The 12,749-nt window shown below is 38.6% G+C and overlaps 1 protein-coding gene across 1 annotated transcript in view; it reads left to right on the top strand.

The window, feature by feature from the left end:
• LOC145681232 (transmembrane protease serine 9-like) overlaps window positions 1–12,749 on the top strand; it is a 140,975-nt gene that overhangs the window by 92,900 nt on the left and 35,326 nt on the right. The window contains exon 10 of the mRNA XM_081752818.1: window positions 3,299–3,393. Coding sequence (XP_081608944.1) covers window positions 3,299–3,393 — 95 coding nt within the window. The remainder of the gene's footprint in view (window positions 1–3,298; window positions 3,394–12,749) is intronic.

Here is a 12,749-nt window from a genome sequence, read left to right as displayed (position 1 = left end):
TAACTAACTTGCCCCATTTTTCATTGTTTAACCGAGCTCCTTCGTGGCTAAGCGGATAGCGTTTGTGCCTTTGGCGCGGGAGTGCCGGGTTCGATTTCCTGCGGGAGCTCATGTGGTTCGGATTCCACGTTAATCAGTAGGTCCACGTCTCATATAGCCTCGCTGCTGAACGGGACGTTAAACTCAAAATCAACTCATCAACTCCATTGTTTAACATTTGAACCATATTTGACCAGGTATTTGTATTTGTTCAGGTTCGGTTTGACTGAAGACCAAGTCTTGTGTAACATCATTGGGATCCAGGTCATCATGCTGACGATTGAACAAGGAGTGTTTCTTGTGAAGCATGTGTTCCGCAATGGAGACAAGTTTACCTCAGCAGTAGAAGCTGCAATTGCAGCAAAGTTTCCAGAAGTAAAGATGCCTAACCGCAATGCTGTACGGAACCTCATCACCAACTTTCGAAAGACCGGAAACGTTCATAATGCTCTAAAATCAGATAGGCCATCCACAGCCACATCCGCAAAGAGGGTGGTGGAGGTGCAAGACGTGATGCTGCACTGTCCAAAGAAATCGGTTAGACGACTATCTCAGTAGGCCCACGTGTCCGTGGGTTCCACTCACAAGATTCTCCGGAAGTTACTGTCCATGTATCCGTACAAAATTTCGGTCGTGCATGAACTGAGAGACACCGATCGCCGGTGCGTGTGAACTTTTGCAACTGGTTCCTGTCCTTCCTGCAGGACAATGGTGAGGGGATTCTTGACTAAACGTTTTTCACCTCTCCGGTTACGTGAATAGCCAGAATAGTCGTGTATGGAGTACGAAGAATCCGCATGAATTTCATGTATCCCCACTGCATAATCAAACGGTTGGTGTTTGGTGCGCCGTGACTCGTAAACGCATCATTGGGCCCATCTTCTTTCAGGACACCATAGATGCAGAACGGTACTGCACCTGCATTCTGGAGCACTTCCTAGGTGAACTGAATGAGGACGAAGTTGAGAATGGCTGGTTCCAACAGGATGGGATGACTGCACATACCGCCCGCAAGGCGATGAGCTTTTTGCAGGACATCTTCGGTGACCGCATCATCTCTCGAGGACTCTGGCCTCCGTGTTCACCCGACTTGTCTTCACAGGATTGCTTTCTATGGGGTACGTTGAAGGGAAAGGCCTATGAAGGCAATCTGCACACCATACAAGAACTCCAAGGTACACTGCCACGTCACATTCAGAACATCACTCCCGATGTTCTGCACAACGTCTTTAAGAACATGCAGAAACGTGTGCAACTGTGTCTTCAAGTGCAAAGGGATCCCTTCCAGCATCTCTTACAACTTCCATGACATTAAAGTTTAGCTTCGAATTAATTTCAGTTGTTTAAAGTGGTTTATGGAAAATAAAATACGGCAAGTTATAAACTGCATATTTACTTTCTGAATACCCTTATATATATATAGCTCTCCCTTGTCTCACTTTGTAATGCAAGGCTGAACCCCTTCTCCCTTTGTTATGTAACACTTTTTGATTTTTGTTTTTTCACCAATTTTGCTTATTTTGGGGGGTTATCACAATAAAAAATAATTTTAATGACAGAACTTTCCATTACAAAATGCTTGTATTTTGAATATATTTGTAGTTTTTTTTTGGACAACAAATCAAGGTATTAGAAAATCATAGTACCTTAATTTTTTAAACCCTTAAGGTTGCTTAATTAACCACTCTTAATTCTTCGAAATTCCATGCTGTCGTTTTCTCAAGGAGATCGCACCCAACCTCAGGTCACCGATGATTGGCAAGGAGGAAGTGCTGCAGGAAGATTCAGGTGAAACAAGATCTAGAAAATTTACATTGACCTCTTTTTTTCTTTAATGCAGGATGCTTGCTGTATTTGGAGTTTCCCACTGTCGACGATACAAAGAAGTTATCTTCCCTGTAGATCACAAATTCAACGTGGTTGCATACGCGAAAGAGCAGGGACATCTCGTTTGTGAACAAAGTTTCGGTCTTCTTCTTTGGACTTCAGTTTACCCCTTTTCAAATTTTTCTTATCCTAAATCAGTGCCAGAATGCGAATAAACTCGATTTCTCTTGGAAAATTCAAATCTAAAGATAAAAAATTCAGTATGAGATGAATATCCGGTGAATTCGGTTTTTAATATCTTATTTTGTTTGGATCGTTCTGTCGCGGAAATTATTATTTCACAAAAGAGAGTTTCTTCTGTTTCACATGCGAAACCCCATGGAAGAATAGAGTGGGTAATGATTCAAATCAAAAGTTTTAAATCTATTGTTAGGAATAGCGATACAAGTGGAAACGCTAGGACATTTTCAAGCGGTAGTACGATCGCTAACAACTAACTCCAGAAAAGCGTGTACCGTAAATGCATTGCGACGATAGCCACAAAACATAGATTTATTGTTTTGTAATACACGCAGGGTTCGTCATCAGTCATGCTAGTGTCTAGTAGCGTCTTCAAATCACTTCTGTATGATTCAATTTATACAGGATGTATGTTCTCAATTTTCCAAAACAATATAAATATTTATTTATAAAAATGAAAAGAATTGAATAAAATTATTTGTTTAGAAGATTGCATATAAACTTGAGAATAAAAATAGAGAGTACAGAAAAAAGCACTTTAGATATCGAAGACGTTAACCTCCTCCTCCCTCGTGTCACACTTCGTAACGCAAGGCCGAATCCCCTCTCCCCCTTTCCCGCGTTACGTAATATGTGGACAACCCCTTAGATGCGTATCACATTCATTACACTCACATATCCTACTATCCAGAATTCATATTCAAATTTCTATCTGCCCCTTCACATTTCTATCTGCTCATTGAATTGAAACAATTGAAAGTTGTTTTCATAACAATACAAGCGAGCGGGAAAAGTACAGAGGTGTTTTCACTAATTTGTTTGGCTTTTTTTTCTTTCACTCTTGTTTAGGTCATGCATGTCTGTGTTTATGCCTGAGTATAACAAACGGTTCTGCGAACTCAAAATATTTTAACAACCGGTTCTAGCGAACCGGTGCGAACCGGCTGAATAGCACTACTGCTAATCACGCGTCAGAACGACTCTGCATAAGGCCTATAGTGTTTTTGTTTTATTTGTACTTTCTTGTGATTGTATATTGTATACTGCATTACACAATCCACTTTGAACAAGGGCGGAAAAATAAGAAAACTTGGGTAAAATACTTGAAAACTTGGAAAACCTGGCAATTCTAGCGCGTGTACTTGATTCTCAAGAATGTATTTTCATTAGAACTTTCTGTTTTCATTCGTAGGTACACTTCATACAACAGAGCAGAGATTTAGACACAAGTTGTTCTGGAGTATTATTGAACGAATACTGGGCTCTAACAACAGGAGCATGTATCAAGTTAGTAAGTTTTTATTTTACAGAAGAATTTGCTTTTTATGGTAATTTTTCTCAAGTTTAATTTATGGAATTTAAATTGGGTTAGATTTCTTTTGTTTTTCTTACTTGGAAACCTTGTGGAATAAATGAATCAATATTCCGTTTTTCATAAGTTTCAATGAAGATAAATTTAGTCACGAAGAAGATTTTGTACCAATGTTTATCTCTAAAAGTAGAGGTACGTGAAGAAAACGAGATACTATAATTATTAATGTGAAAATAACATTTATTAAGAGAACCGTCAAAATATCGAGGATTTAAAAAACGCTTGTTCTGAATAAAATAATTAATGCACTATTACAGAACATGCCTTAATGTATTACCCTTCGTAGCTTTTACAAGGGAACTGCTAGTGAACAAGAACTATTACATACAAAAGAAAGTCATGACTATTATTGTGCGTTTTCTTTCTTATTATTACTACATAAGTACATAGGTTGATTCATTTATATTTAGCTAAAGTCAATGTTCAACTGTACCGCGCATGCACAACCCATTGCTTTGAGATTCCCACGAAGCAAGCAACAGTATCTCGTTAATCACGCAGTAGAACTAGTTTGATGCCGCCGAAACTGAACAGATTCTGGGAAAGGTTCATTGTATTCCTTTCCGACGCTGAGTTGACGGCGTCGCGCATCATAGTAATGCGTAATTTTCGTGTAAGTCGTGCTACTGTGAATCGTATTATATGAAAATATGCGACACAGAGTCATGGAATTGTCACACCGACGGAAGCAGCTAAAAAGCGGCCTCCCGTGGTCCTGCCGCTATTGTGTGTGGTTCGGCGTATGACGACTTTCGAAAATCCCCACACACAGCGTGCGAGGGACAGCAAATGCCACACATCTCAGGTGAAAATTAACCGCCCTTCACAGGAATTTACTTCTCGCGATCAAGTGTGCACACCCTAAAACCGTGTCATATGGCTGAGCGAGAAAGGAACTGCAGGAAACTGTATGAACGTCATCTTGCGGATGATCGGTAGAAGTTTGTTGTTACTCATGATGAGGCATGGATTTACCTCACAGACTATGGTAAAGTTCGTTGCATTACATACAGGTCTGTTGACGCCTAGGGTTGTTTGCGTAGTTTCCCAAAATGGTTCATGATTGTGCTCGGTTTGTCGTACAGGGACAAACTACGTCTCCGAAAGGTGGAGAGAGACGTAGTACCAAACTCATGTAATGACTGAAATGTACCAGCATGAAATCCGAGCATTGTACGGAGAAGACGTGAACCAGGTTGAACTGCACGAAGACAATGCATCCAGACACACGGCGAAAACATTGCTGAAATTCTTCGCAATATGGAACATGATATTGGAATTGCGGCAATCCCATTCCTGACTCTGTCAAAGGTCCAGATGCCGGCCCAATGGACTATTGTGCTTTCGGAATCTTGAAGCAGCACCCTGTTCCATCGTCGTGCCCACACTGTCTTCGGTCTGTGGAAAGCCTGTAAAGAAGATAGGGACGCAATATCCATGGTCTAGCTGCAACGTAATCATCTGCAATGGAAACTCCAATGTCGAGCACTAGTCAATAGAGGTGGTCTGGAAATCGAACACAACCGTGGTGAGAACATGACATTTTCTAGGTAAGTGGCATATTCAAATTCGGCTCAATATAGATCCATCTCTTCAAACCTTATATTCGAGTCAAATTTCTAACAGATTCTTTTGGACACATATGCAAATACCCAAATAACAGAAAAGCTACAATCCTTTTGATAATTTAAACCTAGAGAAATTTTATTCATAACTTCGTTTCTTGTAGGCCTAAGGGAAAATCAGCTTGAATATCTATATAACAATATTAAATCAGTATAACAGATTATATTTATCAAGATTGTTATGATCATTTTAAAATGAAATGGCTGAAATAGCGAGTACTCTGTATTATGGTTATATGTCAATAGTAAGAGTTTTATAATACGTGCTATAAATTTGCTGCTTTCGCAACTCCTCAATGATTCATTTAAACGTTATATTAATGCTTTAGTTTATATGCTAGCATACCAAAACGTTTTCAAAAGTAGAACATTAAAAGTACAACTGCAGTTCCTTTCAAGCATACTTGACTTCATAGAATATTAAATTCTTGAATTTACTATTATCTCTCTATCCAAGAACTTGTCACCATCTTTCTTTAACGTTTTATTTTTTAATTCAGATCATCAATCTATATATATAAAAGAGAACGTACAAAATCCTTTGTCCGCTCATCACGCTAATACGGCTGAACCAATTTCTTTCATTTTTGGGGGGTTATTAGGATTTGGACCCTAGATGGTTTTTATCATATCACTTTAATTTTTAATTACCAGTGTCTTGAGATAATTGACCATTCAAGTGTCCATAACGTACAAATCCTTTGTTATTAGTTCATCATAGGTAAAAATAAACGTATTTATATGCAACCCGCATGACCGTGTCACTCGGCGGGTTAACATAAATGACAGGCGATATACAGCGGAAAATAGCTTGAATCTTCTGTTTAAAATTTTTTAATTGATTTGCTTATTTTTACATACACTTTTACAATATGCCAGCACCGGGATGACCGCAGCGAAGCGGGGCGGGTTAACATAAATGACAGGCGATATAATGTTAAGATTTACTGCAATCTTCTATGGTTTTTATCATATCACTTGAAAGCGAAAAAGTAAAAATTATCTAAGTAACAAAGTTTATTGCGTTCCGGGGTGACCGCAGCGAAGCGGGGTGAACGCTGCTAGTAACTAATAGACTACAACATTGGCAGCTGAAGTAGCAATTATTTGCTGTGCCTTGTTTTTACATATAAGCATATAACTAAAGAAATTATTTGCAGTATAAAGCAAACGGGAAAAGCACAGAATTTCCCATTGCAAAATTGTATGGACATTTATTGGATCCAATTAAGCACTGCTAAATTACAAAATGTAAAAGAAGTACTACTCGTTCTCGTTCTGCACATGTAACGTGCAAATTTTATTATACAACAAAAATAATTGTGTTAATACAATCAACTTTTAACATAGGTCCGTGTTTCAAGCATTACACCATTTTAGGGTGTTACTTCAACATCAAGTGGTTGGTGTTGAAGTTAACAGAGGTCCAACAGACAGAGGTTGTTACCAGTGTGACAGAAAGCCCGTGTTGACCGGTGTAAAAATAGCACCGAGGCCACATGAAGGAACGAGGAAATTCAAGAACTAGGGAAGGAACGAGGAAATGGGAATAGCGCCCTGTGTTAGTAGTAACATCGCAGCTACCATGGTAAACGCAAAGTATTTAAATATTAATATTGATAACGCTATTTGTTCGTAATCAACAGAAGCATTTCCTTCGCTAAGCAGAATGACATAGTAAAGGTATCACAGCTGCCTCAAAATTCTATATCAGACAAATAGAGCATATATTGTAATTTTAGTATGTACATTGCCTTTCTGAAAAATAAATATTTAAGTGACATTGAGAATTTTTGCAATAAGCAAAGCTCTACGCGGTATATTTGACATATATACCAAGCAACGAACAATGTATTATAACATGAAAAGAGTTTAGTAAGCGTATGATTTTTTGACATTTACATGAGCAGAAGTGCTTCCATCTGTTTTAGATGTTCTTACACTTGTACTCGATATATTGCAATTTATAGGCCTAAAGACTTCAAAATGAAGGTAAGCCAAGAAATTTCAACACTGCGTTTCATTATTTTGCTGTTCATTTCGTTAATGGTCTTTCTTCATCCAGGAAGCGTGGTAGCTAAATCGCAACATTAAAGTTCATTATGTTTTTCCTCCTTACCGAAAATATATTTCATTCCTTGTAACTTATAAATAATATATGCTATACTTTATTATTCCTCACAATAGTAATGTCCATTTAATAAGAAAGAAAATGTTTGTAGTTTTTTTTTGAAAATGTACACGAAATATGAATAGCGTGATACTGAAATAACTCCATATTGTAATGCGCCGCTATTCTAGACTTGCACCATAGCGCATTACACGATATGTAAATTGGCAATAAGGATTTTGGTAGTATTTATTTTTGTATTTGCATTAACAATTGAACTGTCTTTATTTATTATTTTTTATTATTATTATCATGTTTTAATGCAATATTCGGTATGTACAGGAAATTGTTGTTAGACCTATATCTTATTTGCTGATGAATAAATATTTAAAAAAAAAATCAGCTGTAACGTGATTTTGTGTATAATTGTGTAATATGTATATAACAATGTGTATAACAATATATATGTATATGTATAAAAAATAAGAAAATAAAAATACTGTTAAAATATATACAGTTTCGAATTGAAGAGAAAAATTATATAAAATGGTGTTATAATTTAAATATGAGATATAATTATTTTCAGAAGATAATTATATATAGAATAAAGCTGCATAAACGTATGCCAAAGTAAATATTCGTGCAGCTAAAAAGATAAAATAGAAATTTAAGTAATTTTGTTAATACTAGAGTACGAAATTCAATAATGCATTGCTAAATAAAAGCAGATTCGGGAAAGACTTTCTCTCCCTCAACGTCTATAACCATATCTACAATGAGGTAAATAATATTATAAAATTTAAAGGAAATGATTCTAAAATGTAAATAAAATTTAATGGCTATTTCGAAATTCTTCTACATAGATTTCATAACAAGTACTAATATATATAACAAGTTTTCAGAGAATAATCTTAATATTTTTTATTATGATAGAAGAATCTATGACAATTATGTGTGAAACAAAATATTGGTCAAATGCTCGCCACGGCTTCGGTGGCAGACTTCTATCCGATCGTCCATATTTTCAATGACTCTGAGACATAATTGAGGTTCAATATCATTAATGTGCCGAATTATCGCATCCTTTAGCTCTTGAATTGTTCTTGGCTTATTGACGTACATTTTTTTTTAATATCCCCACAGAAAAAAGTCCAATGGTGTCAAATCACATGATCGTGGCGGCCAGTTAACATCGCCACCAAGTGAGACTACACGGCCATTGAAATTTTCGCGCAAAAGAGCCAATGTTTCGTTGGCTGTGTGGCACGTGGCACCATCCTGTTGGAACCACATATCGTCCAGGTCCATATCCTCAATTTCTGGCCACAAGAAGTCCGTTATCATCTCGCGATAGCGAACACCAGTCACGGTAACTGCTTGGCCGACCTCATTTTCAAAACAGTATGGCCCGATGATGCCGCCAGCCCATAACCTGCACCAACGAGCCATTCTTTGTGGATACATTTCCTACAGACCCTGTTTACTGAAATTTGCGCACAATTCTCCCGATTGTTGACACATTTGGTCGATTATGCTGACCAAAAACCACGAAGTGCACGAAATGCATTTTGATTTGAACGTCTATTCTCGTAAAAGGCTTCAATAATCTTCACGCGTTGCTCAATTGTGTACCTCTCCATGGTTGAATTTGCCAAACATTGAAACAAAGAAATGTCAAATTAAGTTGGGCAAAAACCTTGACGTTACGGTGTGACACATAATTAACATCGTGCATTGTAGTTGGACCACCCGTTATATATATATATATATATATATATATATATATATATATATATATATATATATATACGAGAGTCAGTACCAAAGTTTTGAGATACGCATTGTTGTGGCAAAGTATTTGAATTCCAACAGTTGCGTTCGGTAGTGATATCTAGAGCGAAGAAGCGAAGCAAGTTTCAACTCGCTTCGCTTATCGGCGTGGCCGTATCGCCTTTACTTGTTTGTTGATGTGAGCAGTATTCGGCTGTCTAGAATGGAGCATTTTCGGCACAATGATCCTTTACGATTTCAAAAGTGGTTTGAAAGAGACACAAAGCGTTGACCGTTTGCAGGGAACATTTGAGGACCCTGCTCTTTCCCGTGCTACAATTTTACGGTGGTTTGGTGAATTCAGAAGAGGCCGGACATCGCTTAAAGATGAAGAGAGAGCTGGACGTCCGGCAACAGCTGTGTCAGATGAAAGCATTGCCGCTGTGGAACAAATGATTCGAGGAAATCCTCGAACAACTTTCAAGGACATTGAATCTACACTGAACATTGGATCGCCAGCAGTAACAAAAATTCTTCATGATCATCTTCGGCTCAGGAAGATTTCATCTCGTTGGGTGCCTCACACTTTGACTGAACAACAGAACCGCATGCGTGTGGAATGGTGTAAAGAAATGCTTGCAAGATTTGACGGAGGCAATTCTCGATGCGTCTCTGACATTGTTACTGGTGATGAGACTTGGATGTATCAATTTGACCCTGAAAATAAACGCTAGTCTACAGTTTGGATTTTCCAGACGAAAATCCACCCATGAAAGTGAAGCTACCGCAAAGTGTGGGAAAGAAGATGGTCGCAACTTTCTTCTCCAAATGTGGAAATGTTGCAACTGCTCCACTTGAAGAACAAAGGACTTACTACTCAGTGGTACATCGCTGTTTGCCTAACAAAAGTGTTCCAGAAGCTTCGGGAACGGCATCCAAGAACTGGATTTCGTGGGATTCTGCTTCATCATGACAACGGGTCCGTACACACGGCCAACATCACAATTCAGTTTTTAGAATCTACGGAGGTCAAACTTATGACTCATCCGCCGTATGGCCCTGACCTGGCCCCGTGTGATTTTTTCTGTTCCCCAGGATCAAAGATCGCATGTGTGAAAAGTGGTTATCAAGGAAGCAAAAGTGTGTACAGTGTAATGGTGAATACTCTGAGAAAATGTAAGTGTTAAATTGATTTTAAGTATGTAAGTTATTTCAGATCTCAAAACTTTCGTAGTGACCCTCGTATATATATATATATATATATATATATGTATATGTATATATATATATATATATATATATATATATATATATATATATATATATATATATAATGGATATAATAATAATGTAGATATAAAGCAAAGTAAGAATGAATGAAAATAAATAAAATATAGTAATATATATATATATATATATATATATATATATATATATATATATATATATATATATATATATATATATATATATAATATATAGATATAGATAGATAGATAGATATAGATGGTGATCAGAGAAATGGAAACACCTGTAGTTAGCAACACGTCAGATGTATGGGTTGGCAGTGGTGTCGTGGCGCCCGCAGCGCCGGACCGCTGGTGGTGGTGTGTTAGGTCGGTCTCCATACTACGTCAGGCGCAGTGGAACACCAGTGTCCAGTGGCTGCAGCAGACGGAGGTAGTGTAAAATGGGAGACCTCTCAGATTTTCAAAGAGGGCAAATTGTTGGTGCGCGGTTATGTGGAGTGATTGTGACGGCAGTGGCTACTGTGTTAGGTGTGTCGCGTGGGACAATGTCGAAGGTGATGACGGCCTAGACAACACACGGAAAAACCACACCGGGAAAGCGGAACAGTGGGCGGAAGAAAATCATGAGTGACAGGTCACGCCGGGTATTATAGCGCATTGTCACGCAGAACTTCGTGCCACTGCGGAGCAAGCGACGGAGGAACTCAATCAGCACCTCCCCCACCATGTTTCGACAATCACAGTCCGCCGCGAATTTCATGGCATGAACTTACGGGATCGTGTTGCACAGGCCAAACCGCTCATCAGGGACCATAACGCTTTCGCACGCCGCAAATGGTGCCGCGACCATGCAACTTGGACCGTTGAGAACTGGAAACGTGTGATATGGTCGGATGAGTCATCCTTCACCCTATTCCCAACCACGGGCCGTGTTTATGTGAGGAGAGCGCCCAAAGAAGCTTATGATCTGCAGTGTCTCCGCCCAACTGTGAAACATGGCGGCGGCTCGGTGATGCTGTGGGCCGCCATATCATGGTTTTCATTGGGTCCTGTGATCACACTTAGCGGACGAATAATCACTGCCAACGATCATGTCGCAATTTTAGGAGACCACTTGCATCCTATGGTCTGGATGTTGTTCCCGGACAATGACGCCATCTTCCAGGATGATAATGTACCATCCACACAGCTGGCGTGGTTGCAGCGTGGTTTGAGGAACATCCGGATGAAGTTCAACACTTCCCCTGGCCCACCCAATCCCCAGATCTCAACGTAATTGAGCATCTGTGGGCCGTCTTGGAAACACGACTCCGGCGACGATTTCCACCTCCATCCTCTCTCACAGAACTGGACGATGCCCTGCACGAGGAATGGTGTAAAATTCCACTTGCCACCATTCACGACCTCTATGCCTCCATCCCACGTCGCGTCAAGGCTGTTCTGAAGGCAAAAGGTGGCCCGACACCATATTAATCTGGTAAGTTGCAATTTCATTCAGGTGTTTCCATTTTTCTGACCACCATCTGTATATATATATATATATATATATATATATATATATATATATATATATATACAGATGGTGGTCAGAAAAATGGAAACACTTTTATTAAATAACATATGTATCTATGGGCGACAGTAATACGCTCATTGTTTATAATTTTGAAACAGGCAATAAATAACGAAAATTGTACTTACTTGGTATGTGTTGTTAATCTAAATGATACTCACTTTATCTATGCCAATTAGTAGGTATGTTTCTTGATTTGATGTTGAGTTTAACGTCCCTTTTCAGCAGCGAGGCTATGTTAGACGTGGACCTACTGATTAACGTGGAATCCGAATCACATGAGCTCCCGCCGGGAATCGAACCCGGGTCTCCCACGCCAAACGCGCGTACGCTAACCGCTTAGCCACGGATGAACTCTAGGTATGTTTCTGTTTTAGTCTAGGATATATATATATATGCATGGTAACACAGATTCCATATTGTATATATGTATAATATGTATGGTAACACAGATTCCATATTGTGCGATGAAGTGTCATAACATATAACGTTTTACAAAATTTTACTTCTCCAAGGAATCGTTCTTCTTATAACTTCGAACTTTTAGGAATTTTCCCGCAAGTGGGGTGGCGACTGCGCAATGGGCCAACACTTCAAACGATTTCAACGTTTGAACTACAATTTGAATGTTATTGTTGTGATATAACACGAGGAATTCGCAAATAACATCAATAGATGTCAACGTGAAGAGAATATATATCGCAATAATAATGTTTTAATAAACTACCAGAATGCACACAATCTGCAGCACTCGGATTATTGCAGCACAAATATGTATCATCTAGCAGAGGTACAAGGATGATTAATTCAATATATTTGTCCTGTACAATATTATCAATTGCCATGTCAACTAGTTGATCTAACCGCTACCATTCTAACAATTTACTCCAAAGGTCGCACAAGCATGTGTCGATGTTTAACACAGAGTAAGTTAAAAGTTTAACAT

Source organism: Thermobia domestica, chromosome 1 (assembly GCF_964235325.1).
Source record: "Thermobia domestica chromosome 1, izTheDome1.hap1.1, whole genome shotgun sequence".
Taxonomy (NCBI): domain Eukaryota; kingdom Metazoa; phylum Arthropoda; class Insecta; order Zygentoma; family Lepismatidae; genus Thermobia; species Thermobia domestica.
The sequence above is the reverse complement of the archived record's forward strand: the minus strand, read 5'-3'. Positions and strand labels throughout refer to the sequence as shown.